The 26,214-nt window shown below is 43.5% G+C and overlaps 1 protein-coding gene across 6 annotated transcripts in view; it reads right to left on the reverse strand.

Annotated features, from left to right (window-relative positions):
- Positions 1-26,214, reverse strand: part of adgrb2 (adhesion G protein-coupled receptor B2) — a 249,326-nt gene that overhangs the window by 67,560 nt on the left and 155,552 nt on the right. For all 6 annotated transcript variants that reach the window (XR_005004465.1, XM_036515960.1, XM_036515957.1 and 3 more), the window contains exons 15-16: positions 24,442-24,544; positions 15,108-15,151 (exon numbers count right to left, since the gene is read on the reverse strand). Coding sequence is in view for 5 of the 6 variants with exons in the window: in XM_036515960.1 (XP_036371853.1) it covers positions 15,108-15,151; positions 24,442-24,544 (147 nt within the window). In the remaining variant the exon portion in view is untranslated. The remainder of the gene's footprint in view (positions 1-15,107; positions 15,152-24,441; positions 24,545-26,214) is intronic.

Genomic DNA, 26,214 nt, shown 5'->3' on the forward strand with positions numbered 1-26,214 from the left:
ATTTACTCTAAATATATTTATATATGTATGGGATATTAAATTTTCAGATTTAAATCACAAATCTCAAAAGTACGAAAAGTACTTTCTGAATGCATAATTTCAATCTGGATTCAAATATGAAATTGAGAGATTTGAGAAAGTTATTTAGATTAAAACCTGAATATCAGTTTCACAATAAAGTATTTATCGGAAAATAAATATTTACAGTTATTTAAATCTGAAATCTGAATTCATAAAAATATATTTATGTCAGAAAATAATTAAATCATGGTTTCTATATGAAACATTATAATAATAAATGTTTACAATAATAAATAAATAAATAAATATCATTTTGTATCTGTGTTTTGAAGCAAAAATAATTAAGATTTAATTTATGTATTATATATTTTATTTCTTAAATGCGTAATTAAATATTTAACCTTTCCATAAATATTTACTTTTATGCAGGGAATTCACGATTTCAAGATTTAATTAAGCATTAACCTTTTGCTAAATATTGCATATAGATAAGAAACTGATTTGATGGCAAGTACTTTCATGACATGGGTCAAGTAAGAATTCCATTTCTTGAATTTTCTTACTTTTTTGCTTTGACAGCACTTATAGTGATTGCCCCCCAGAAGGTGTATTTAAATTGATCAAATCTGACAAAGCAGAACAAGCCCCCCAATTCAAGCAGCCCTCTAGGATATCGCCTCGGATCTAGGAGAGGGTTAACATCTCATCCTTCTGTTCTGAATGCCTTTCAAATAAATCTAGGTGATGCCAGCCCCCATTGAAGCGGAAAAGCTTTCATGTTTCTATTGCATACAAACCACCCCCCCCCAACCCCCCTTTTTTTTACTGCATTCACACTCTTGAGTATGTTATTATTTCTGAGGGAATCTCAGCTCTTTCTGTGTCTCTGAAAAAAATGCAGAGCAGAGAGAGAGAGAGAGAAAAAAATGTGCAAGCCTTCCCATCTCCGAGATTCTGGGAGGAAGTCCTGAGGGAGATCATACAGGCCATTTAATCTATTTGTAAACAGAGAGAGACAGGAAATGTGGCTCCAACTCAGCAAAAGATGGAGGAAAAATTTATAGGGCAAGTTCTACAAAGCTGTCATTTGTTTACCCAAGTCTTTCACTCCCATCTCTGGCATTTTGTTCACCCAAGTCTGAAAGCCTGGGGGAGGGATGGCGAGAGGGAGACCGAGAGAGAGAGAGAGAGAGATGGTGGTATTGAGACATAACAGGAAAGCTACAGGAAAAGCTGAGATAGAAGGAAAAGAAATGCTTGCCCAAAAGAAATAATGTTTTATTGGTTTGATCAATCTGTACGCCAGCTCAGAAATGGACCAGAGACGTTGCATTACATTACGTTACATGCATTTAGCAGACGCTCTTACCCAGCGCAACTTCCAGCACCACAGAACGTAATATCCATTCAAGTTAAAAGAGCAGCAGCAACACTGTCCAGACCAGTGAGTGTGAGCACAATACTATTCAAGCCCTACCACAACTTAACTTGCACAATCTGACTAGGCAACAGGAGACAGGTATACTACCATACATCAGTCCGAAACCTGGAAGCTCACTAACAGGAACTGCCTGAAGCCAAAGAAGGTATTGGTGCTAAATCTCTGTTGGGCTACTCATTAAGTCTCAAATGTCCAAACTTTCCTAAGGAATGAGCACTGTACCTACCAGCAGATCTGAGATTCATCACTGAACTGTCAGTGTTCATTTAGACCTTTATGTTTCTTTTGACACCTATGTTGATGTATGTAAGTTTCTCTGTAACCTTAGACTAAGACTGCTCACTAAACATTCACACTGCCCATTTCCATATTTCTTCACTCTAGACCACCAGACTCTTGCATGTTTCACACACGCAGACACGCACGCACACACGCACACGCACACACACACACACACACACACACACACACACACACACAAACACAAACACAAACACACAGCGCCAGGCCCTCAAAGACCTATAAATGATACACTGATAATCACTGAACAAGCTAAAAAAGTGGGGCCATAATCATTCAGGATTACAGAAATATAAAGAAACTCCCCTTGGACCCCAGCAGAGGCCAACAGCCACAAATAAATGAAGTGATTTATGACAGCTTATAGTGACTAAATGGGTAAAAATGACCAAGGCTGTCTCTGCAGAAGCCACATGAGCATGCCTATACTTTACATATCACTACATTGAAAGCAAAACAAAACAAACAGATAAAGGGATGAGCAGTTGTGTCTGGCAGATTTAACCGCTGCCAGTTCATCAGGTTCTTCACAAACACTTTTGTGAGCATTCCACCGCTTTGAATCAAAGCTTCTTTAGATCTCACATCGAAATGAACCATGTTCGTTACTATATCGAAAATAACAATGCTTGATATTGAATCGCCGTACGCCTACGCCTACGACACAACTGAAAAAAAGCTCTTTCTCAGACGTCAAAATATGTCTCCTACTGACATGTAGCCCTCTGTACAGAACTGAAACATCCAAATGATTTCTTTATGTCTGACAATGACTTCAACCTACAGAAATGGAAGGCAACACTGGGAGGAATGATGGCCATTATATCACTAACTGGTATTCTGGCAAGCTTGAAAAACAATGTGCCTTTAACAGAGTCAAAAGCTTTCCTTTCTATCACCATACTGTAGCACTGATACATTATTAATATGTTTCTGCTATGCAGTACCATGGTAGCACTAATGATGTGATTATATTTCACACCCATATGATCACACTGAATAATATTTTCCAAAAATTCTCCCCGGAAAACAGGTCTCAGAGTCCGTTTCCTCAACTTGCTGATCACCAACCATGTCCATTCACTACAGCTGCATACTGGATAATTGCATGTTCTTGTATGTACAGGAAATGTACTGGCAATAAGACTAAGACAGTAGCAATGACCTCTCAACCCCACTTCACTGAAGCACAGTGTCCCTACTGGACAGCTCCTGGTTAATTTCCTTCCCTTTGTCCTGAAGGCTATATTGAGACAAAAATGAATAGATTTCAAAAGCCCCTGAAAAAAACCCCTGAGGTTTCTGGAACTGACTCCAAAGCCCTGCTCTAATCAAGTGGTCTACAGCCTGAAATGCTCCCAGCTTGCCAACAAAAAATTCATTAACAAACACTGGCTAGTCCAGCAGATCCACTGTCCAATGTCTTTGGTGCAGCTGTTACGAACACACAATCACATCATTTCTCTGGAGCTCTATAGGCAGTGCTATGGTATTGTGTGAAGACACCCAGGCATAATCTTGAATCTCATATAATATTCATTTCATCTAAAACTGAGGGTGACAAAAAATGTATGATAAAATGGTAAAATATGAAGAGAGAGTGTGTAGCTAAGTCAGGTGACTCAAACTGAGGAAGCACGGTTCTATTTAAGCATGAGTGGTTTGTCTAGTTGCAAGAACTAATGGGTAGTAGGAACTGACTCAGCAGAGAGGATTGCGAGGATGGGCATAGTGGAGATTATTTTTGGTGGTGGTGGTGAGGGGAGGGGGTACATCGGTTTTCCATGTAGATTGGGGGGGGCACATGGTTTTGGGGTGGAGGGGGGGGGGGGGGGGGGGGGGGGGGGGTCACAGAGGTTTCTGCTAAGCCAGGTGTGCCTTGCCTGCTATCGGAAGCGAGATGACTAGGGTTCAGGTACAAGCTGGGAATTTACCGGGATTTTCACAAAGCCACGCGAAACTACAGAAAGCTATCACACCCCTTGCTCTCATCAACTAGGCTGTGACAGACCGATAAAGGGCCTCTTGGGGCCCGGGCTGCAGCAGTGACAATCCCTCGCTCGAGCCTTCATTTATTTTAGCTGTGATCTCTCTGTGTGATCTAATTCTGTCCCTCTGAGGCCACCGTCAATGACACAAGGCCACAGCTCAGGCCTGTTCAGTGACACAACTGCTTTCATAAGCTCTCTTGATGCCCTCGGGGAGGGGGGGTCAACCGGCCTCTGATTTACCTTTTAGATGAAAGAGGAATGCTTAATTTTTTAACAGCTGCAAAACTGCAGAAATTTTGCTTTTTTCCCCACATTTCAACAGAGATTAGTGTTTTACCATGGAGGAGTGCTGATTTAAGCAGCTGCACCAACTATTGTGATTTCTGAGAGATAGCTCCTACCCTCTACCCCCCCTTGGTGGCTAACCCCCCCCAGGGGGGATGCTGTGTTATGTCCTCAGCTGCCCCCTTGGTCCATGTCTGCAAATGTGAAAACAGAGGGGGTAAAGCTGACCCACAAGTCTGCACGACAGATGGTGACAGTTGAAACCACTGATCTGGGGTCAGTGGCTTAAACATCTGGAGACAGTCAAGCCAGACATGGTGGTTGCATAAATTTAACATAAGTATCAAAAGCAGAACATGTTCTGTCACCATTATACATTAAATGCATAATATGTGGCACAGAATCTTTTTCATCAGCTAGCATATAATGATTTATATAATGATGTGTTCATTTTTAAAGAAAATAGTCAGCTGGACAAGCTAGAGAGAGGTTATTTGTCTGTCCATCTCTCTGTGTATCTGTCCATTTAAAAGTACTGAGCTGCGTTCATCTTGAGCAACTGTACAAATGTTGTTACTAACTACTGAGGAAGGATGCTTGAAGTGTATCTCAGAGGGAAGGTTTTAAACTCTCCACCGGCCTACTTAAGAGACCCACTCATTTCTGTCCACAAAACATCAAACAGAAATACCCTACCATGAAGGAGGTGGGGGGAGGGGTCAGATTGGTGCTAAGGCTTAGAAACCTTCAAACCTGGGGAAAGAGCTTGGTCACGACATGGGGCTTGTCTCCTGTTCTCACAGAAATACTGACCAATGCATGTAGCGATGCCTTTGTGAAAATGACTCGCCAGTCTCATAGCCCCTTCCATTGAGTACAAAAGTGATCAGATCATGCTTGTAATCCTGGCTATTTACTCCTTGCCAGTAATAAAACACCTGGATAGCCACTCATCTCCTCTTCACCTCATGAACTGCAGGCGAAAAGAGAGGTGAAACACACACAGGGAGAAAGACTGCATCAAGTCTACGCACACTGTAAGAAACCACATCCCAGTTCCTGCTGCGCTTGAATATTTTTTAACCTCGATCACTCACAGATGAGCTGGTGCGCTAAAAATGAAACGCACCGATCCATGGAAAAAGATTACGAGGAGGTTGCAGGGCGTATAAAATATGGCTGTACTATAAAGCCCAAAAAAAAAAAAAAAAAAAAAAATCTATTGGTACTTATCAGTAATGAACAAACAGCAAGTCAGTGCCGTGCTCCACAAACATTACTTTGGTTCGCTCGCATTCTCTTTGTGCCGCTCTCTCTCACTCTTTGTGAGAGGCCCGATAGTCACCCTCGCTGCTTTCAAACTCGAGTGCCGAAGCGGCCGACAGTGCGGCTCAGAACACATCCCAGCTGTTAAAAAGCCTGTCCTTTTAACACGGCTGCGATAGCAACTTCAGAGGAAAGGGCAGGCGAAGCTGGAGGCTATTAGGAACTGCTCAAATGAGGTCTCTCACACAAATGTGACTGCAGAATCGAGAGGAGGAGAGAGAGAGAGAGAGAGACAGCAGGGGATACAGAGACCGAGACAGAGACAGAGATAGCTAAGATTATCAACAATTTCCATAACACAATTCCTATTGGACCAAACTGGTGTAAAAACCATGACATTTCCCATCAATCAGAAATACAATGTAACCTCAAAACTCACAAACATAAAAAAAAAAAAAAATCAAAGCCTCAAGAAAAATGATTTGATGATGAATGACAATGTATCAGGAACAAACAACAAAATATTAGGATAACTATCAGACCTTAAACACAAAAGTCATATTTATGCCTTAGATAACACAAAACCCTTAAACTGTATTCATAACCCTTAAAACAGGAGAAATAAGTAAAAAAAAAAGAAAAAAGTAGCCAAGCCCAATCCTGAACAAAACAGTTTTAGAGCTAGTGTTACAAAATGGTGAAACTTGGAAAAACTACTTTAAAAACCTTTATAAAGAATTTTACCCAAAAGACTTCAAATTGGAACAGAAATTAATCAAAGAGAAACAGAAAACACTTGACTCAACAATTAAGGACAATCAAAACCGCATTGGACAACCCAATTACTCTAAAAAGATTAAACAATGAAACTCCAAAAGTTCGAACTGAAAGAAGCAAGTGGTCCTGACAGTATCAGAACACAGTGTCTGGAGTAAGGCTCGCATTGGACGTCTTCCAAAACACCACACTAGTGATGGTATTCACACCCTGTACACCTTAATAACCATTAAAGTCTTTCATCTTTCAATCATAAAAATCTTTTGCATGCGTTTTTGACTTCAAGTAAGCATTAGAACTCTGAAATGATGTCTTATATTACAAAACCCTGCAAAATGGTATAGACGGTAAAGTTTACAATGTAATTTAATTATTACATATGCAAAACAAGTGTGGGAAAAACTTGGCAAAAAAGATCAGAATTCTTTACACAGGGGTATGGAGTGAGACACAGCTGTTAGTTTGCATCCAACACTGTTCAATGTGTAAATAAGTGAGCTGCCGCAGCAATTTTCAGATCCTGAATTCACTCTAAACAAGGCAGAAGTTAAAGTTTTAGGTGTGTGTGTGTGGGAGACCTAGTCCTGCTGTCATCCACTGAACTTGGGTTGCAACAAAAACTTGGTGCAACAGCACTGTCAGAACTGTCATTTTGAAGTAAATTTGAAAGCATCAGACTGGCCTTCCGAAGATGGTCTCCCAAAAAGCCAACATCTCATGAAAGCAAACGCTGCTTTACTTTTGGGAAACTGCCCTAGAACATACACTTAAGTTACGATTACCTCAGACTGAGAATCGGTGCATCAGGGAGTTTTTGGTCTTGCAGTCAATGCATTAAAGGAAAAGGCTGCAGAACTTTCTATGCTATTAAAAGAAAATTCTGAAAAACAAATATTCCCCCCAGAATTCGGTCTAAGATTTCTTAAAGTTTCATCCTGACTATGGAAGTGAAATATGGAGTGCACTTAGTCAAAATCCTGCTTGCTGAATTCTGTAAAAATGTTCTGCACATATTGAAAAATACACTTGTCAATGCATGCCAAGCTAAATTAAATAGGATTGGGCTAGAATGTCTAATTCATACCCAAATCCAGAAAAGGGCACTGTATTTTATAGAAAAAGTCCAGCAATCCCCTTCAATTTCAAGGCTATGTAATCCCCAAGGGCTGAGTCAACAGGGGTCCCCCCAATCAACCTGTCCTGCAACTCACTACACTACACACAAACATACAACAGCTTTATTTCAAAAACGCTTTTCGGTTGCCAATTAGACTTCAACCAAATAATAAAAAAATGAAGAATCCTATTGGAACATTGAATTAAAACAATGATGACATACCCAAAACACACAACTGCTATTAGGCCCTACAGAGGGAACGGTAACGAGTATCTCTCCACCGTCAGAGATACAAAGCACAGACAGATATTGACCAGGTGCAGACTTAGTCACCAAATACCAGCAACTGAAAAAACCAAGCACAAAAAGTCATGGTTCCCAAGGAAAGATTGCCTATGTGGGACACTGGGAGAGGTACAAAGATGTGCTTCCTCCTACACAGCAAAAAAAAAATGCAAGTCGTGCTGCTGGAAGAAGCACCAGGCCCTGTAGTGGCACAATACATTTCAGCCTGTTATAGCCAGAAGGACAACAAGTAGCCACCCTGGCAACAAAATTTAAATGATTTGATAGACTTGCATAGTGGTCTTGAATCTTACAGAACTGGTGAGTGTAACTCTCTCTACATTATTTCCTTTTTTTATGTACATCAATTGTCGTAGAATTATAGTTATTTATTTTTGCATTTTATTAAGGAACCTCCTTCGGCAATAATTACAAAAAGGCAACTCATGCCAATAAAGCAAAGTGAACTGAATTGAACTCAAGTGAAAAACTGAGAGAAAGAGAGAGAGAGGGTGTGGGTACCGTTAAAATGTACAAGGACGTACGGGGGGGAACACGCTTCAAAGGAAGGTCGAGGTTTCCGAAATAAATGAGGCAGAAACGCCAAGAGAGAGCTAGTTAGACGACACGGCGAAACAATTATGTCCAAAGGGCTTGATTTCCTCTTAACTACAGTATTTCCTCTCGGGGGGTTTTAAAGGGAGAAAGCAAAATTAGCACAGAAAGCAGAGGGTACACTCCTTCACCACCCTCTCAGTGTCATCACACCTGTGTGATTCTTCATATATACACCTTGTGGGTAGGCATTCCAGGCACACAGCACCCCCCACCCCATCCCAACACCCCCTCCCACCCACTTGTCTTTAAGGCACAACTGCATTACCGCCAGAAACAGCCCACAGGGCAGCTAGCTCAGGTACTGGTGGGCGTGGAGCTTATTCCAGGTGCAGCTGCTGAATAAAACACCAGACTGACGTTCATACACCACAGGCAGGCAGCTTTCTGCATTACGTAAGACTCGTCTCATTAGAGGGCTGTGAGATTTACTGCGTTTTATTCAGAAGGATGGACGGCCTCCCTCAGGCTCCGAGCTTCGGAGATTCAGTGGGAGAGACACAGCTGTGTGTCTGAGGCTCGCAGCGAAGGCCTAAACGCAGGACTCCCAGATGGAGTGTTCATTAAGGGACAGAGTTGCACAGCAGAGGTGGCAATGGGACACTCAAGTAATTAGAGGTGCATGCTGGGACAGGAACATGTAGGTGAGTGGATAAGTGATAGGTGTGTCTGTTCGTGTGTGTGTGTGTGTGTGTGTGTGTCTGTTCGTGTGTGTGTGTGTGTGTGTCCCACACATGTGGGGTTCATTCTGGTAGAAAAGGGTTTATAACAGATTATTCACTGTCAAAGTAAAGATGTGCACAGAAGTCTGCTCCCCAGGATATGAGAACATTGAAATGCACTGAGCTGAATTGAAACTAGCTTCACACTGCCTCGGTCCATAGGAACGTAGCCCCATGAATGTGAATACCAGCATGCATTTCTGTTGCTGTATCTTTCTGTGTGTGTGTTTCAATACTTCACCCCCTTCTCAAGTAAATGTGTGTATGTATGATTGTGTCTACCTGTGTGTGTGTGTGTGTGTGTGTGTGTATGAGTAAGTGTGTGCATCCCTATGTATGCATGTGCATGCATGTTTGTGTGTGTCCCTGTGTGCGTATGTTAGTCTGTGTGAGTGTCTGTAGGTGTCTTATAGGTGTTTGTGTGTGTGTGTGTGTGTGCATGTGTCTGTGTATGTGTGTGTATGTGTGTGTCCCTATGTGCATCTGTAGGTGTTAGTCTGTGTGCGTGTGTGCATGTGTCTGTCTATGTGTGTGTATGTGTGCATGTGTGCATACACGTGTGTGCGTTTGTGTGTCCCTATGTGTGTATCTAGGCGCTAGTGTGTGTGTGTGTGTGTGTGTGTGTGTGTGTGTGTGTGTGTGTGTGTGTGTGTAATAGCCCGCATTTGAGGAGGTACATGTTCCTGCGAGCGTGGCAGAGAGATGTAAGATGAGAAAGAATTCGCTGTGGCTGCTGAAAGAACATCAGAGACGACAGCGCTTTGGAGAAGTTGACATTTCAACCCATCTCTCTTCTTTCATTGTCAAGTAATTTAATTCCGCTGCGATCAATGCACTGCTTAATAACTCAAACTACAAACAACAACAAACAAACATGTGGAAAAGCCACTGTAGAGCTGACCACTTTTGAAATTCTAATGGCGTGTGAATACCATTAGAGCTTTCCCTGTAACATTCTCTCCCTCTCTGCTGGAAAGCTCCAGCCCCAAGCAACTGCAAACAAATAGTGACATCCTCAATCACTTCAGCGGGACAAATATTGTTTAATCCCTTTTTTCCTTTCATTTTCAGTAGTATTCTTTCTGCTCTCCAGCACCCCTAGTGGTAGAAATGAGTTGATCACACATTGTCTGCTAACCACACACCTCCTTCACTCCTACACGTACTTTCCTGCTAATTTCCCAGCTGCTTACACCTAAAATTTGTGATTTTTTTCTCAAACAACCCAGGGCTGTTTGCCTCAAGCGATTACTGTGCCTTGGGTTATTTTGGACCTGAATTAGCCTAGACTGAGATTTTATTTGGTTCTTGTTCTTACAGTAAATTTTGAGGTTGTGCACATTACTGCAATTAATGTCTGTGCTACAAACTGTTCCAGATGAAAGTGCAAAGTGAATGACTCACTGCTAAAGATGATCAGTACTGCTGATACTTTACCAATGATAACCATTACATTACATTACTGTCATTTAGCAGACACTCCTATCAAAAGTGACTTACATAGGTTAAAATTTCATCTATTTATACAGCCGGAGAGTTACTGAGGCAATTCTGAGTTAAGTACCTTGCCCAAGGGCACAACAGCAGTGCCCCAGTGGGGAATCCAACCAGCAACCTTTCAGTTACAAGCCCTGATCCTTACCACTGCACCACACTACACTAATCGAACTAGCACTCATAATAATGTAAGAAACCTTTTATTTCCAATGGAGCATCATCACATCATGGCCTGCTTTTTTTCCACCCGATTAACTCAACTCCTCAACAGGACTAGCAGGTTTCCGATTTTGACAGATATAACCAGAAGAGAAGATGTTTACTTTCCTGTTGGTCCAATATATGAAATGCTGAAAAAAGGGGTGTTATCTCATCCCCTCTCTCAGGTACAGGACAATGGCGACTCTCCCACATCGACCTCCTCTGGAGCTGCACAGGAAGCTTGCTCAATATGCAGCCTCAACAGAGCGGATCAATAAGGCCATCTCTCACTTCTCCTGGCTGTCTCTCCTGTCCTAAAGAGGATGGGCACAGTCCAAGATTCATTCACATACAGTTCACTAACCAGACAGGCCTGTCCAAAACAACAAGGGTCACTATACTACACTACACTATATGCTTCCACACTCTACTGTACTATATTATAGTATGCCATACTATGCTATACTATTCTATACTATGCCATACTTGCATTCATTTAGCAGGCACACTTATACAGAGCGACTTAGTGCAAAAAGAACAGAAGCGTATCCATTCAAGTTGAATGAGCAATAGTGTCAGACCAGGCTAACAGCACTCCCAGACTAATGAGTGTGAGCACAACACTATACAAGCCCTACCCTAAGTTACGTTGTGCAACAACTTACATCAGTCACTAGAACACAGAACCCAAAACACATTGTGATGCTACACTTCACAATACTATGTATGATCACGCACATGTCCACTTATGAGGGGAAAACAGTAGTGTCCCACCCAGGAATTGACCCAAAAACCTACCGGTGCGGCACGCCTTCCTTTAACCACATCTCACAGCAGATATTGCTACTGTACTTGACACAGACGCTGATTGTAAAATGTTTGTTGTAAAAATCAACCAACATTTTTTCTTTGACTATTCCAAGGAGGGCAGAGGGAGAAAAAAAAGGGAAGATACAGATGAAGAAAGAGAAGGAAGAGCAAGAGCTGCCCGCACGGGCATGTAATCTCAAATTCCCTTTCATGTCCGGCCTGACCTTATCACGCTGGTGAATGTTTTATGGTTAGCGATTCTTCAAATGCGCGAGTGAATACAGGACACTGATCATCTGAACTTTTAAAGTACCGAACTGACAGGACATGAATAATAAAAAAACAGAGGTGGAATTATGAAATTATCATCTGGTCAATTGGATTGTACAAGTACAGTACCCTTTTAGTTACTGCAACCAAGTGAAAGAAACAATTCAAGGTCACAATGACTGAAAATAATTATTATTCGATGAATCAGTAAAAGCACACTAAATACACTAATCCAAAAAGCGTATTTCTACCTCAATTATGATCCCACAGCTCTTGCATACCTATATTGTTAGCCTGGCTGCAGGCTACATGGCTAGATAGATGTGTGTAAGCACAGAGGAACCCCACAGAGGTCCCCATTTTTCATTCTTGCGTGTTGCTTGGGAGAGACCCTTACCCCTCTCTTTCCACTCAGAGAGGTGACGTGTGTGTGTGTGTGTGTGTGTGTGTGTGTGTGTGTGTGGCTCATAATTTTCTGCCATCAGAGCCTTGAATCAGTCACCTTGAGCCACAGCAGTCTGTGGCAGTCTGTAGCCTCACCTGTCTCATGTAGGACACAGCTGGGACTGAACAGCATGACAGCGAGATGTCTTTATGTGTGCGTGTGTGCGCGAGAGCGTCTGTATTTGTGTGCAACAGAAGGAGGGTTTGTGTAGACTGTGTGTGGGAACAATCATATTTAGAAAGAAAACACCTCAGAAGCACTGCCTTTAAAATCCTGAGGTACGTTCAATTTAGCCACTAAAACATTTGTCCTTAAAAGGGAATTCCCCCCTGAAATCAGAAATGGATACGCTGTTTCTTACCTTGAGAAGTGCTGATGTGTCCTTTCATGCAACAAATCCAACATTACATGCCAGAACTGAAGTACATCACTCAAGGCACATCTCAGAAACCCTCCTTTAACTTTGAATAACAAATCGAAGCAACTCTTACATTTTCTTTCATTCTTGAACATCTAGTGTCCATTTAGTGTTTTCTGATTAAAAAAAAAGTGTATGAATTAAAACAAAGAGTACTTGCTTTAATGTGCGACTCAAAGTTAGGCACAAAAGCCCAAAGCTGTCAGATGGGATGCTCGTGTTTTTTGTTTCAGTAAAGGAGTTGGAAGCCTGTGAGGTACAGTTCTGTGAGAGATGCACCTCTCTTTCTGCACTGAAGCTAGTGCCTTGGCTCCAGTCCTCGTGTGTCCTACCAGTTTAGTGGAAAGTGGCAGAACACGGTGGCAGAATAAATGATAAAATGAATAGCTTGTATTGTTAGCCATAATTAGTCCTACAGAAATACAGCAGGCATTGCTTTGTACAGGCAGCAATTATAAACTAAACAGAGTTGTGCTGGCAGAGTACATTAAAAAAAAAAAAAAAAAAACGGTGCACGGCAAACACTAAAGGGAAGAAGAAAATAAAGAAAAAAAAAAAACTCCAGCAATCTGGAATCTTAATTATCAGATTCAAATGACGCTTGAGAGCATCTTTAAGAAATACAGAACTGCGGGGGTGAGAATAAAATTCCAATAATGATGAAGCGCGACGTTATGCTGAGGAGGAAGTCGTCTCCGTTCGCAGTGTGAAGGCAGTGTGCCATGCTCCACCCCCCCCTCCAATGGAATCTCCTGGCTTTTCCGCAGAAAAGTCAGAGGAAAAAGTAATCAGGCAGCTTCCAGGTGCTACTTGGTTGCGCGGAATTTATTTACCAAAGGCCTGAGTTATGTTGCCCTGCTTTTAGTCAGTCTGGCGATAAATCTAATTCATATCTCACAGCGTTTCTAATCATCCTTTCACATCCGTCTTTTTAATTATTCTGAATTTAATTTGGTCTGAGTGGTAATCTGTTATTCCATTAATTGACTTTGCGAGTTTTAAATAGGGTTTTCTGTCTGAGTAATTAAAGCCTGTTATTTTCGTTCAAATCAGGGTTTTTGCCATTACCGTGCCGACCGTGGGTTTTTTTTTGTGATATCGGCAGCTTGGTCTGCCTTGGGATGAACAGCTTGAACCGGCTGTGGGAGGGAGCACACGTGATGTGGGAGAAAAGCGCGCCCTTTTCTTTTCGAGGCCGTAATTAATTTCATCTACATGCACTCCCCTGCCCCTCAGAGGGGCGGGAGCCTTCACAGCCATTTCACACGCATTCAAACCCCAACAGAGGCACTACAACTCTCTCCCCGAACGCCCTGTATCTCCCTCTCACACACACACTCTCACTCACTCACTAACTCTCCTTTCTCTCTCTCTCTCACACACACACACACACTCACTAACTCTCCTTTCTCTCTCTCTCTCTCACACACACACACACACACTCACTAACTCTCCTTTCTCTCTCACACACACACACTCTCACTCACACTCTCTCTTGCTCTGTCTCTCACACTCTCTCTCTCTCTCTCACACACACACATTCACACTCACACTCACACTCACACTCACTCTCTCACACTCACTCTCTCACACTCACTCTCTCACACACACACAGACACACAGAAAATCAACCTGAAATCATTTGACCCCCCACCCATCACGGACCAGGAAAGGAACAATGCCACTTTTGTGCCATTAGCCCTGTTGACTGGAGGAAATCCAGGTGTCCTGGGACGCCAGGTAAAAAGTCAAAGCCCAAGAACTTTTGAGTTCCTATCAGAAAGCAAGAGGCAGCTGTTCTATTTAGGAGAGATGAGGGATTCAGTTGCCACAACCTGAGGGCCAGTCAGTGACACTGAGAGGCAAAACAAAGACCTATCTCATTCATGGCCCATGGTTATTTTAATGTTGAATGCATTCACCGTTTTATCATACCTTGCATATGTCTTGGCAACATAGGTATAGGCTTGCCCTGCCATTGAAGTCCGCCGAATCGAACTGACTTGAATGGAAGCCCCAAGTCAGGTGGAACCAGTATATCTATGTTCCTTTCACATGCTTATCTTCTCCTTTCTCTGTTGCTCTTTCTGTACCTCAATGCTCCTAAATGCAGCCATTATTGGCAGCCTTACATTACAACTGCACCTTTGTGTAAAACCACAGCTATACAGCACTGAGGCAGACAGATCACTGACAGCCACTTGAAGCAGCATGAGGGGTTACCAGTAAAAGTAAAGTGTCGCTCATTGTCCATTGCAATTCAGGAACGCATTGCCAATTATATCAAAATCTTTGCATTCTGTAACAATTAATAGTGTGTGGTTGTGTGTTCATACATGTGAATGTATGTGACTCTTAAACTGAATTGAAACTGATTGAATATATATGTGCTTGTGTATGATTATGTGAGTTATTGTATCTTTGTCTGTTGCGCACACATACATGCGTATGCATGCGTGCGTGTGTGTGTCTGTAAGGGATTTTGCGTGGGTGAGTTTGAGGTTGTACAGAAAGTACAACTTGTATAGAAAGAGTGAATCTCAGGCATTGTGTGTGTATGTATGCATGCATGTGTGTGTGTGTCTGAGTGAGTCTCAGAGACTAAGTGTACATGAGTACATGTGAGTGATCGGCAAGGTGACTTACGGGTTGCTGTAATCCCAGACGACACAGTGGGGGTCTGATGTGCCCTGTGGAAAAGAGAGAAAAATAGTTACAGCCTGGAGAGAGATGGAGGGAGGTAAGGACAGAGAGAAACGGAGAGAAACAGACACAGAGAGAGAAGGAGAGAAACGGCATTGTCATTTCAGGCCGTTTTTTTTCCCCTCTGGGCTGTCACAGCGAGTTCTTAATCGGGAAAGGGCGCTAATTATTCAGTTAACATCCTGATAGGGCCCCCTGTTTACCTGGCCTGAGCGAGCAGCAGGGGCCCCTCTCTCCCTGCCCTCCCAGAAAGCAGCAGGATGAACTCTATTAACCCCCCGGGGCAGAAACACTCACTCACAAGACCCGGGAACCGACTCTGAGGCCTTAATGTCTCTCACTGATTAATAGCTTAATATTCTGTAGCTGAAGCCTTTTCCATTTCTTGCACAAAGACTTCAGCAGACTGAATGAACAAGTAAGGGCCAGAGCATTATTATTGATTATTATGGTATGTTTTGTGTGTCATTTCTTTACGTGTTGTGTAATAAATGTGTTCTTGACATTAATCATTAGTTAACAATTCATATCACATTCATCCTACTTATCTGGGTATTAATCCCTATGATGCATTATTTTGACATTTCTTTATGTGTTGTATAATTTGATATGAACTGTTAACTAATGATTAATGTCAACAATGGATTTATCCTACGTATCTGGATGTTAATCCCTTTTATGCATTATAAATGACCTGGCATAAGAACATATGATAAATGACTTAAAGCTAACAACAACAATGCTAACAATTAAAATAATGATGGAGATGACAACTATCATGATGATAATGATAATAATAATAATAATAATAATAATAATAATAATCATTCTGTCACAGTTGCATCTCGCAGGTCAATACAAAGCTCAGCTGAAGAAACAAACCAGTTGCTGATTCATTATTGACTCATTCTTAACTGATCATTGATTCGTCGCCTCCAAAGCCGATTCTGCCAGTCAAAGCAGCGAGCCCCCTATTATCATTGCCCAGTGGGGTAGGACGCGCAAATTGACTTGTTATTGATTGACCAGGGGATTGACAGGTGCAATTTATTCATCCAGTCCAATCGAGAAAAGCACTCAATTGTGATATAACAGTGGCAGGGTCTCAGCGTTGTATATTGGTTAAGGAACTGGGCTTGTAACAGGGATGCAGGTTTGATTTCCAGGTGAGTTGCTCTTATGCCCTGTAGAAATATTTACCTGTATAGATGGATAATACCTAGAAATGTAAACAATTTAGGCCACACTAGAAAAGTGATGAAATACAATTAGTGCTACTATAATACTACTACTACTAATAATAGTACTCTTAGCATTGTGATGCACCTATTTCAAAGTCGTTATGGGTAACAGCACCTACTAAATTATGTAACGTAAATTTACTTCTAGCAAACTGAGCATGGTTGTGAGAGGGGACACAACCTGCAGGCAAGTGGATGGTACCTGAGGTTCGAGACAGCAGATGGGTCTGCTCACTGCTTCTGCAGTCTGCATGGTTCTGTCGACCTCACAACACTTCCAGTGCGTGACTCAGTCCTGCTTTCGAGCATATAATGACCCTTTATCCAGACCTAACACATTTTCACTGTGACAAAGGTCACCTGATTAGTATGCCTGTGAATGTGTCGAGCCATTGCATAACCCTTCCTTTTCATTCTTTACACAACAGTCTCACAAAGAAAGAGAGAGGGAGAGAGAAAGTGATGGGGAGGAGAGGGGAGAAGAGAGGGGATAAAGGAAGTGGGAGAAAAGATAGAGCAAGGAGGAGAATGACGGTGAGAAAGAGGCGGGAAGGGGAAAAGAGAGAAGGAGCGTGACAGGGAGGAGAGAGGGAGAAAGAGAGTGAGAGACAGGAAAGGAGGAGACAGTGACAGAGAAGAGGGGGACAGAGAAAGAGGGTGAGAGTATGGAGAGAGGGAGAGAGAGAGAGAGAGAGAGAGAGAGAGAGGGAGAGAGAGAGAGAGAGAGAAGGGGGGTGGAGGAGGTGGGGAGGGGAACAGAGGAGGTGACAGGGAACACACTGCACTGTTCATTCTCTTAACCTGCTATCCCCTCTACACACACACACACACACACACACACACACACACACACACACACTCTATACACACACACACACACACACGCACACGCACACGCACACACACGCACACAGCACACAGCACACAGCACACAGCACACAGCACACAACGCACACGCACACGCACACGCGCACGCGCACACGCACACGCACACGCACACGCACACACACACACATACACACACACCTGCCCACGCGCACACAAACATATGGTCACGCATACACACTGATGTAGACACGCATAACCTTACACACATTAACACACGCGCACACGCTCATGTACACGCACACGTAACCGTATACACATTCACACACACGCACACACATAAAAGCATTAGCCAGACATTCCACCACAATGCCACCATGACATCTACTTACACTAAACCAATAGCTTTTAAAGCAGAACTGTGTGTGAAAATCCAGTTTTAAATGCTACTCATAAATATGCATGCTGGCAGTGTGATTTGTTTGAAAGCCGAATGAAAGCTCACCTACTCTGTGCTCTGTTAGAAACAGTGTAATGGAAAGCTGTTGGATTAACAAGCCAATGAAGAGGGAGAACAAACATAGCACACAGCACACTACAGCACATGTCTGTGAGAAGCTCCCCTAATGGCAGGGCTGCAAAGAAAGGAGATCCCCCTTGTGGCCGTGGATGCAACTACAGCTGCTCACTGGCACAGTAATCTCTGGGGGTGTGACTGAGGGAACACATTTGTGTGTGTGTGTGTGTGTGTGTGTGTGTGTGTGTGTGTGTGTGTGTGTGAGAGAGTGCTTGTGCTCATTTATCAATCAACAAATCAGCAATCCCTCCATTTTCCTTTGTCTGTAGTGACACATCTCTTCACATCTAGACAGCTGTCAAACCAGTTCAATCCAGTATTCAACAAATAGAACAGAACCTAATAATACCGGAAAGAATAGAACTTTATTCTTTATTATCTAATGGCACATTGTGGCACACTTCACTGTTTTATTTAATTTGGCACTGCTGCTGTACCCTTGGGCAAGGTAGTTAACCCAGAACTGCCTCAGTAAATATCCAGCTGTATAAGTGGATAACATGTAGAACTGTAAAATTAGGTAAGTCACTGTGGATAAGAGTGTCTGCTAAATGACAGTAATGTGATGTGATAATCTGCTAGCTGATGCTGACTGACCGAATGAGGGGTGCAATTCAAGAGCAATGAAAGGATAAGTCTGATGGGGAACAGGCCTAGTTTAGGCCTCCCGGCCAGTGTCCAGAGGAGTGACAGGGACAACAGTGAGTGATGCAGAGAGAGACTGGTGGCCCATCGGAGATGACATCAAGTTGGGGGGGGGGGGGGGGGGGGGGGGGGGATTGGGACAGAAAAACTGGCAGAGTTTGATGGTGGGGGTATTGCAGAGATATTGCACTTGGACTCTACTTGAATTTCAGTGACTGGTGCACAGATGATCACACCCAAACACAAGGAATAGGCCACTGCACTGCTTTTCGAACCCCTGACCATGTGCAATGCGCACCACACCAAACACCTTCACCCCACGGCACCCACCTCCTTTGGAAATAACTTCAAACACTCTGGCAAGGCAACGGCAGCGGTAATTCCGCTGAATAAATGCAACGCCAAAAACCAAACCGCAAATCATCTGATATCTCCACTGGAAATGAATCATCTAACCCTGTTTTTCAAAGCGCAGGGGCAGTCAAAATATTTCAGCTGAAGCCTTAATATGTGTACAGAAGAGTTTCCAGAAACCTGCCAGGTGCCATAAATTCTTGTGATGTGGAGGAGAGAAACTCAGGGAGGAGAAGGTGAGGGAGATACAATGTCATCTCCCAAAAGCCGAGCGTCCTCACAAATTGCTTGGTGAGGCAGTCCATCTGACTAATGGCAGCAATGCAGTGCTGTGAAAATCTGTCTCTGTCTCTATACATTATTACATTATTGTCACATTAGCAGACACTCTTATCCAGAGCTATATGCATATATGTACATGCTATCCATTTATACAGCTGGATATTCACTGAGGCAGTTGTGGGTTAAGTACCTTGTCCAAGGGTACAACAGCATTGCCCTAGCGGGGAATCCAAGCAGCAACCTCTCCATTTACGAGCTCTGGGCTACACTGCCACCACATTTCTATAGAAATGCTTTGCTTATGGAAAACCACTCTACACCCCAATCAGCATCACTTGTCAACCAGCAACCATATCAGGACCTACCTTGGTCGATGTGACCGTGCCAACACATTGATGGGGTCTGACAAGAGGGTGGTTATGAGTCCCAAATGATGGATCAAGCTGGTACATTTCATTACATAATTTAGCAGACACTCTTTCCCAGAGGGACTTCCAAATAAGTGCATCACTATGCTAAGAGTAGTTATCGAAAAGTACTACAAGAGGTCAGTACAATATTGAGTTAAGTGCCAAACTAGTGTAGAGTGGTTTTTTTGGAATAGAAAATAGGGACAGATAGGATAGATAGAGAGGAAGGTAGAGTAGAGCTAAAGTTTGAAGAGACGAGTTTTCAGCCTTCTTTTGAGGGCACCCAGTGAGTCTGCTCTACGAATAGGGAGTCTGGTACTACCTGAGGAAAGGTAGAACAGGTCCACTATCTGAAGAGTACTCTTAAGAATCTTTTATCACTTAGACGAAGACTTGATATCACAGGAAAAAAAAAAAAAAAAGTTTACAGAAAAGTCGCACTCAGGAGCGTATTCATGAAGGCTAAGAGTAACTTTCATAAGACCCCCTCAAACACTTTGATTGCACTTTGCTTTGATCTCTTTCAGTTCGGCTGAGTGCTCCTTCCCTGTCTGTCAGGAAGGCCACGTTCATGAATGAACAATGAAAGGTTTATTTCGGATACGGGCGCGTGGCGGGGCATCGATATCTGCCCTCGCACCCCTTCCGTTCCCGTACATGCAGGAATGCGTCTCCGCTCGGTTATGCCGCGGCGAAGAAGTAGAAGCTCCCTGCTACCCACAGACGGGCTGACTCCCACTGAACTGCCCATTCATTTCTTCCCACGCGGGCAGTGAGCATATTCAGGGTGACAGCCATGCATTGCTTACCTGAAATGCCACAGGGACCCTGCACCTCCCTGCGCTGTTGCTAATTGTCATAAGACTCTCCCACCCTCTATCCTCTACCTAGAGCCCTAGACAAACATGTGACATTTCTTTCCATGCGCCTGTCTGTTTTCACAGCTAACATTTGCTCCTCTTTGTCAACAGTTACGCTGCCGGATTAATGAGTATATAAATAAACAATACAGCTACAACACAGAATTTCATACGCTGACATTACCAGGCTCACATGTAAACATGTATTCAGCGCAGCATGGATTATGTATTTATACATTAATCTATTTTAAATCTAATGGATGTGCTCAGGAAGTTGAACAGATATTTAATGCATATAGACTACAGTGAAGCTCAGCAGCTGGGACTGTAATGTTTCTTACACAGAAGTTCATTTTACTGTTTGATTTTGTCCCTACTGAAGGGACGGGACTCTCTATGAAAGTTCTGCTATAACCTGAATATAAGATTCATTGTATGATGGCACAACCAGTGTTGGTAGATATGCAGTATGCAATGTTAATGCAATAGAGCTCAGGTATGAATTGTGCTCACAGAGAAGTAAGTAGTGTAAAGGAAGCCATTTTAAGAGAGTAGTTTGGATCAATTATAGACCAAAAGTCAGAATAAACATTTTTGGATGTTTCTAGTGATTTCTGGAATAGAAGACATTATTTATGAACAATAACATACAATTTATGACTTTACCCTGCAATATTATTAAGATTACAGTACAGCGTTTTAAGAATATTTTAACAATTTTTTCTTTATATATAATTTACAGGTAATACATATGGAGGGCACTGTGTATATATCCCATTACCATACACACAGGATGATGCCTTTTATTTGAGAATGTCGGCTTTAATCCTTTGAGAAGAATAATGTCAGAATGTATCTAAGTGAATGTGTGACAAAAAAAAAGACCTGCCTTATCAAACCAGTGCCCTCTAAACAGCTCCCTGAAACTGTAAAGCAAAAAAGTTTTTCTTTGCAGAAAACTGCAAACTTCTTGCTTGTGACTGAAGGCAGTGAATTATTAGAGTTAAGTGTACAGAATTCCTATGTAGTTAGGAGTCTGAGCAAGAGCCTTAAACTTTTTTTTTATTATTATTTTAAGAGGCCCATTAAGTCCTAAAAGGTATTTAAGAATTACTTTAAGCTGAAAACCTCACGCTGTTCTGAAAATTTCAACACTCCAGTGCAGCTTTCACTGCCAAGAGCTTCCAAGGAGCACCTAGAACCATTACCCTGTGGGGAATTACATGACTGGTTAAAATATCTGTGTCTACATCTCAAGACAGACACTTGCTTCCACTGGCAGATGTCAATCACCAGGGAAAGTAAATTGCCAGGATCACAGCATCTGCCTGGTAAGCAGCCTTTGTGCTCTCTGACAGGGATCATGTCGGCTGTCAGTCTTTTGGCAGACGACATAGACACACAGAGAGATGCATGTCATCGCCCACCCGGCTGACATGTAGCGTTACCTGCGGTGGTCTGATATCTGATGAGAACGGAACTTAAAAATGCTGTGGGAACGTTGTGAGAACGTTGCAGTAGCCTGGCGAATCCCAGTGGCAAGCAGAGCACTCTAACCGTCACCTTTACAGTACGGTTGGGGTCCCATGTGAGGTGTCTCTGTTGTACCGTTGCACAGTTACATCAGAGGTTCATCAAACTGCACAAACAGGTCAAATATAAAACATATTCTGCGCGGTTGACCTCGAGTGAGGGTATCCGCTGAGTAAACCACGTACGCAATGCGAGGGGGAAGATTTATCATTTCCAAGGACAAATCTCACATGAAACATTGCATAACGATAAATCAAAATTCCCCCCACCCACCAAAAAGAAAAGGAGAAAACCTGGCAGCTTGTACTCTGTAGGTCTGGAATGTTCTCTTCCCAGATGGAGACGGTATTGCGTGCAGATCTCACCCCTCCTTAGCGGCTGGTGTCACTTTCGGGCCTGCGCCCCCCTGCACTTCGCCGCAGGGCGGTGGGGGGCAGGGGGGGAGGCCCCCGGGCAGCGCAAACCAGCTGTCTATACGCAGAGGACGGTGCTCCGCTCCGAAAAACCCCCTCAACATCTGTCGCCACGGCGATGCGGCATCTGGGCACGGGCTCGCCAGCCAAGGTCGCCACCCTGCAGCTGCCAACTTGCAATTACCCACGATCCCCTGCTGTGGGGGGGGGCGGATAGTGACCTGCTTCTCCTGCAGGGGATTAGGGGCGTCTGCAGCAGGTATAAACACAGGGTGGGTGCTGTGCCGGGCCTCGCCCTCGATAAGCATCGCTGCCTCTGTCTCTCTCTGTGGGAACTCAAGGTTGGCGGGGCAACCTTAGGGGGCGGGGACAGGGGGTTGGGGGGTCAGGAGTAAAATGAGACTCTAGGGCTCTGCTCCACTCCCCCGCTTGCTTTCCTACCCATCACGTGATACCTGCTTTTATCCCTGAGAAATCAACTGCAAGTTTGACGTGTTAGCTGGAAAAGGGATGCATTTGGTAGGTGCAGGACACATTTGATATCTTCGCCGGAAAAGGATGCGTTTGATATATTAGCAGCAAAGGGATTTGCTTGATATGTCAGCTGGGAAAAGGATGCATTTGATACGTTAGCTAGAAATGGAAGCATTTGATATGCTAGCTGGAAAAAAGGATGTGCTTAATATGTTAGCTAGAAAAAGGACGCTTTGATCAAGTCTTGGCCCTAATCAGTCTTTTGTCTTGTTCCTCTCACCCCACCTCTCTCTTTCTCTCTGTCTCTCTCTCCCCGCCGGAAGGGGACAATGGACATATATATCCTGAGCCAAGATATTTAGTAGAATTTCTCCAGTAGGGACTGAAGCCACATAGGCTCACAGCAGACCCTGCCAAGTCCTGAATGGTTTTTAGACAGAAATGATCGGCTGATTTCATTAATAGCAACACTCCAAAACACTAATGAAGCAGGTCGGAGACAACTCAAAGATGAGACAGATGAGCTGAGAGAGAAAAAAGACGGGGAAAAAAAACGAGAGTAGGAGGGAAGAATAATGAGAGAGACGGGACAGGGGAGAGAAGACAAAGATTTTACAGAGAGATGGAGATATTCACAGGTAAGGGAGGACGAGGGATGACGATGGCAACCTTGAGACCCCCACCCCCTCTCTCACCCCCGTTGCAGGACTTCCCAAGAGGGAGATGTCCTTTGGATTTACTCATTAACTCCGGATATCTAATTTCGGGAAATGACAGCAGTGGCGGGTTCCGGAGCAGGGGAGGCTCGGACCACCCTGGATTCTCCTTCTCTGTCTCTCTGCAGTATCCATCATCCTCTCTATAAATCTGACGCTTTGATGGTCCAGATCGGGGCCCTACCACGGGCAACCTCTCAGTCGGTGTGAAACTCCGCTGCCCTGGCGAGCTCTGCCACATCCTCACCGTGGTAATTGATCACGGTAATTGTCCCGGGGGCGGGGGGGTTATGGCTAATATTGTGTCTGCGACTCTCTGATGCGTCCGTAATATTAAATAAAGGTTTTAATTACAGTTGACCCCAGGTCTGAGGAGGACTTCTGAGTTATTTCAGTGAGACAGAAATGTTAGTGCACCTGCCTGTGGCTTCATCTCTCTATTGAACGATGGATATCAACACATGCGGCTCTTGGCCTTGCTGTAGCGGGATCAGTCTTAATTTACTCCATGAACATTTCCTGTGTAGAACAGCATCACACTGGCTGTATCTGGATCAGACTCGATCCAACCTTTTGCCTAAGTGTTCCACGTGACCTCACAATCACTCACTTTGGGAACAGTAGCATTACTCTTCCTGTACCCAGACTATATTGAAAAACTGTGGGTCAGACAGGTGTATTATTTGTGAGTGTTTCTGTGTGTGCCTATGTGTGTACAGGTGTGTGTATATCAGACATTTGTATTATTACTTGTGTGTGTGTGTGTGTGTGTGCGTCTGTGTGTCTTTACATATGTGTTTATAGGTGTCTGTGGCAAGCAGGTATATTATGCCACAGTATATTGTTTTCAGGTATGGGAGTGTATATGCGTATACAGGTGATCAGACAGGTGTATTGCGTGTATGCAGGTGACCGTCTCGGACAGGTGCACAACACGGGACACTCACATTCAGCAGCGGGGACAGCTCCACCACCACCATAGGTTCGGTGGGTTTCGGAAGGGGCCGCACCGTCACCGTCAGGATCTTCGAGTTGATGACCAGGGGGCTTCTGGGAAGGGGGAGCACAGAACACACGGATCCAATCAATGCCCCAGAATCAATCTCCCCCCGCCATCTCCCAGTGCAGCTGGGGTCAGGTCATGTGACTAAGGTTGGAGGCAGGTCAGGGCAGACATGAACGCACAAGCCCCCCCTGAGCCCCATCGGTTTTCTGCTGTCTCATAATTAACAAGACACAAACCCAAACCGCACCGAGCAAAAAAAAAAAACAAAAAAAAGAAAAACCACAAATAAACAGCCCCAAAATCCCCATAAATATTCAACAACAAAAGGCCGCAATCAAGCACACTCAAGTGCAGTGACCTGAATGAGAACGCCCACGACTGCAGGAAACAACATATGGAGACAAAGAGAGAGAGGCACGGAAGGAGAGAGAGAGCGCGCCTCGGCTCTCCCGTGAGCTCTGATTGGGCTGACACAATTATTTAGATTGGCTTAGATACAACAGCATCTATCACATGCCCTTAAGTTGATACGATGTGCATTCAGCTAATTAGCTGTTATTCATATGCAAGGCATGGAGCCCCCAGGACTGGTTATAAAATGGGAAAAAAAGCTACAAACAACAACAGCAACATCACACACACTCACACTCACACACACACACACAAATATGCATGTACACATGCACGCACACCCACATATAATTAAAGTTGTGCTATAATTTGGTATAGTGACTTGCCATGGGACTAACAACTCAGTTTCAGTATGTTAGCAGTTTTTTTTTTTTTTTTTTTAATCAACTTGACAGATTAATATATCCAGGTATAGAACATGTTGTGTTTTAAAGGTAGTTGCTTCACACAGATATACCCCTTCTGTTTTATTGGAAAAGTCACTGCTCATTGTAAGAGGTGAACTGGAAGGCACATATTGCTCAAATGTACAGGAAATGACTGAAGCTGGATGGTTTCAAACACCCATTCACAGCTCCAACACTACCCAACGAACGTTCCCTAGAGACGCAGCCAGGAATTCTGGGAAGGCTGGAAGAGGTCGAAGGGTTCTTGGAATGCCCTCCATGCACTGGGATTACGGGTCTAAACATCTCGAGGGGAAGGAGTATCTTAAAATGGACCGTTATCCTGGATTATGTGCCGCGTGTAGAGGGCGAGGCCGGACTGCCTGATTCGCTGTCTGAGCTGAGGGTGTGGTCACAATACCCAATGAGGAAAGAGCACTGAGCTGGTTGCAGAAGCTTCCACTGCTGTGTGCTCCTTCACTCTATCGAGCGGCGTGACAATGGAGTGCGGACTAAAGATTCACATGACGTTGCTGTATTAATATTAACCAGAGCAATTTATATAGGTTCAATTTTACATATTATCTATTTGTACAGCTGGATTTGGTTATGACCCCAACTCCTTACCACTATGCCACACCGGGGATTTAGGTGGGCCGTTGATCTACATTGTTCTACAGGGGGGAGAGGTTATCCATTAGTGCATGTGCAGTGTTAAAGCTTACTGCATGTGTGCTACTGCTAGCTGGGAATAAGTTCCATTTTTTTTATTTCTTGTTGTCATCTGAGTGATAATGACAAGAATTATGTGAAAACTAAGAAATGATCCGTCAGTTAGCTAAGGTTATGGAACAATGGAAGAGCCATACTGTCAGAGACAAACTATCAAGCCGCTAAGTAAATTGAGATAAGTTGGT

The sequence above is a fragment of the Megalops cyprinoides genome, chromosome 21, assembly GCF_013368585.1.
Source record: "Megalops cyprinoides isolate fMegCyp1 chromosome 21, fMegCyp1.pri, whole genome shotgun sequence".
Taxonomy (NCBI): domain Eukaryota; kingdom Metazoa; phylum Chordata; class Actinopteri; order Elopiformes; family Megalopidae; genus Megalops; species Megalops cyprinoides.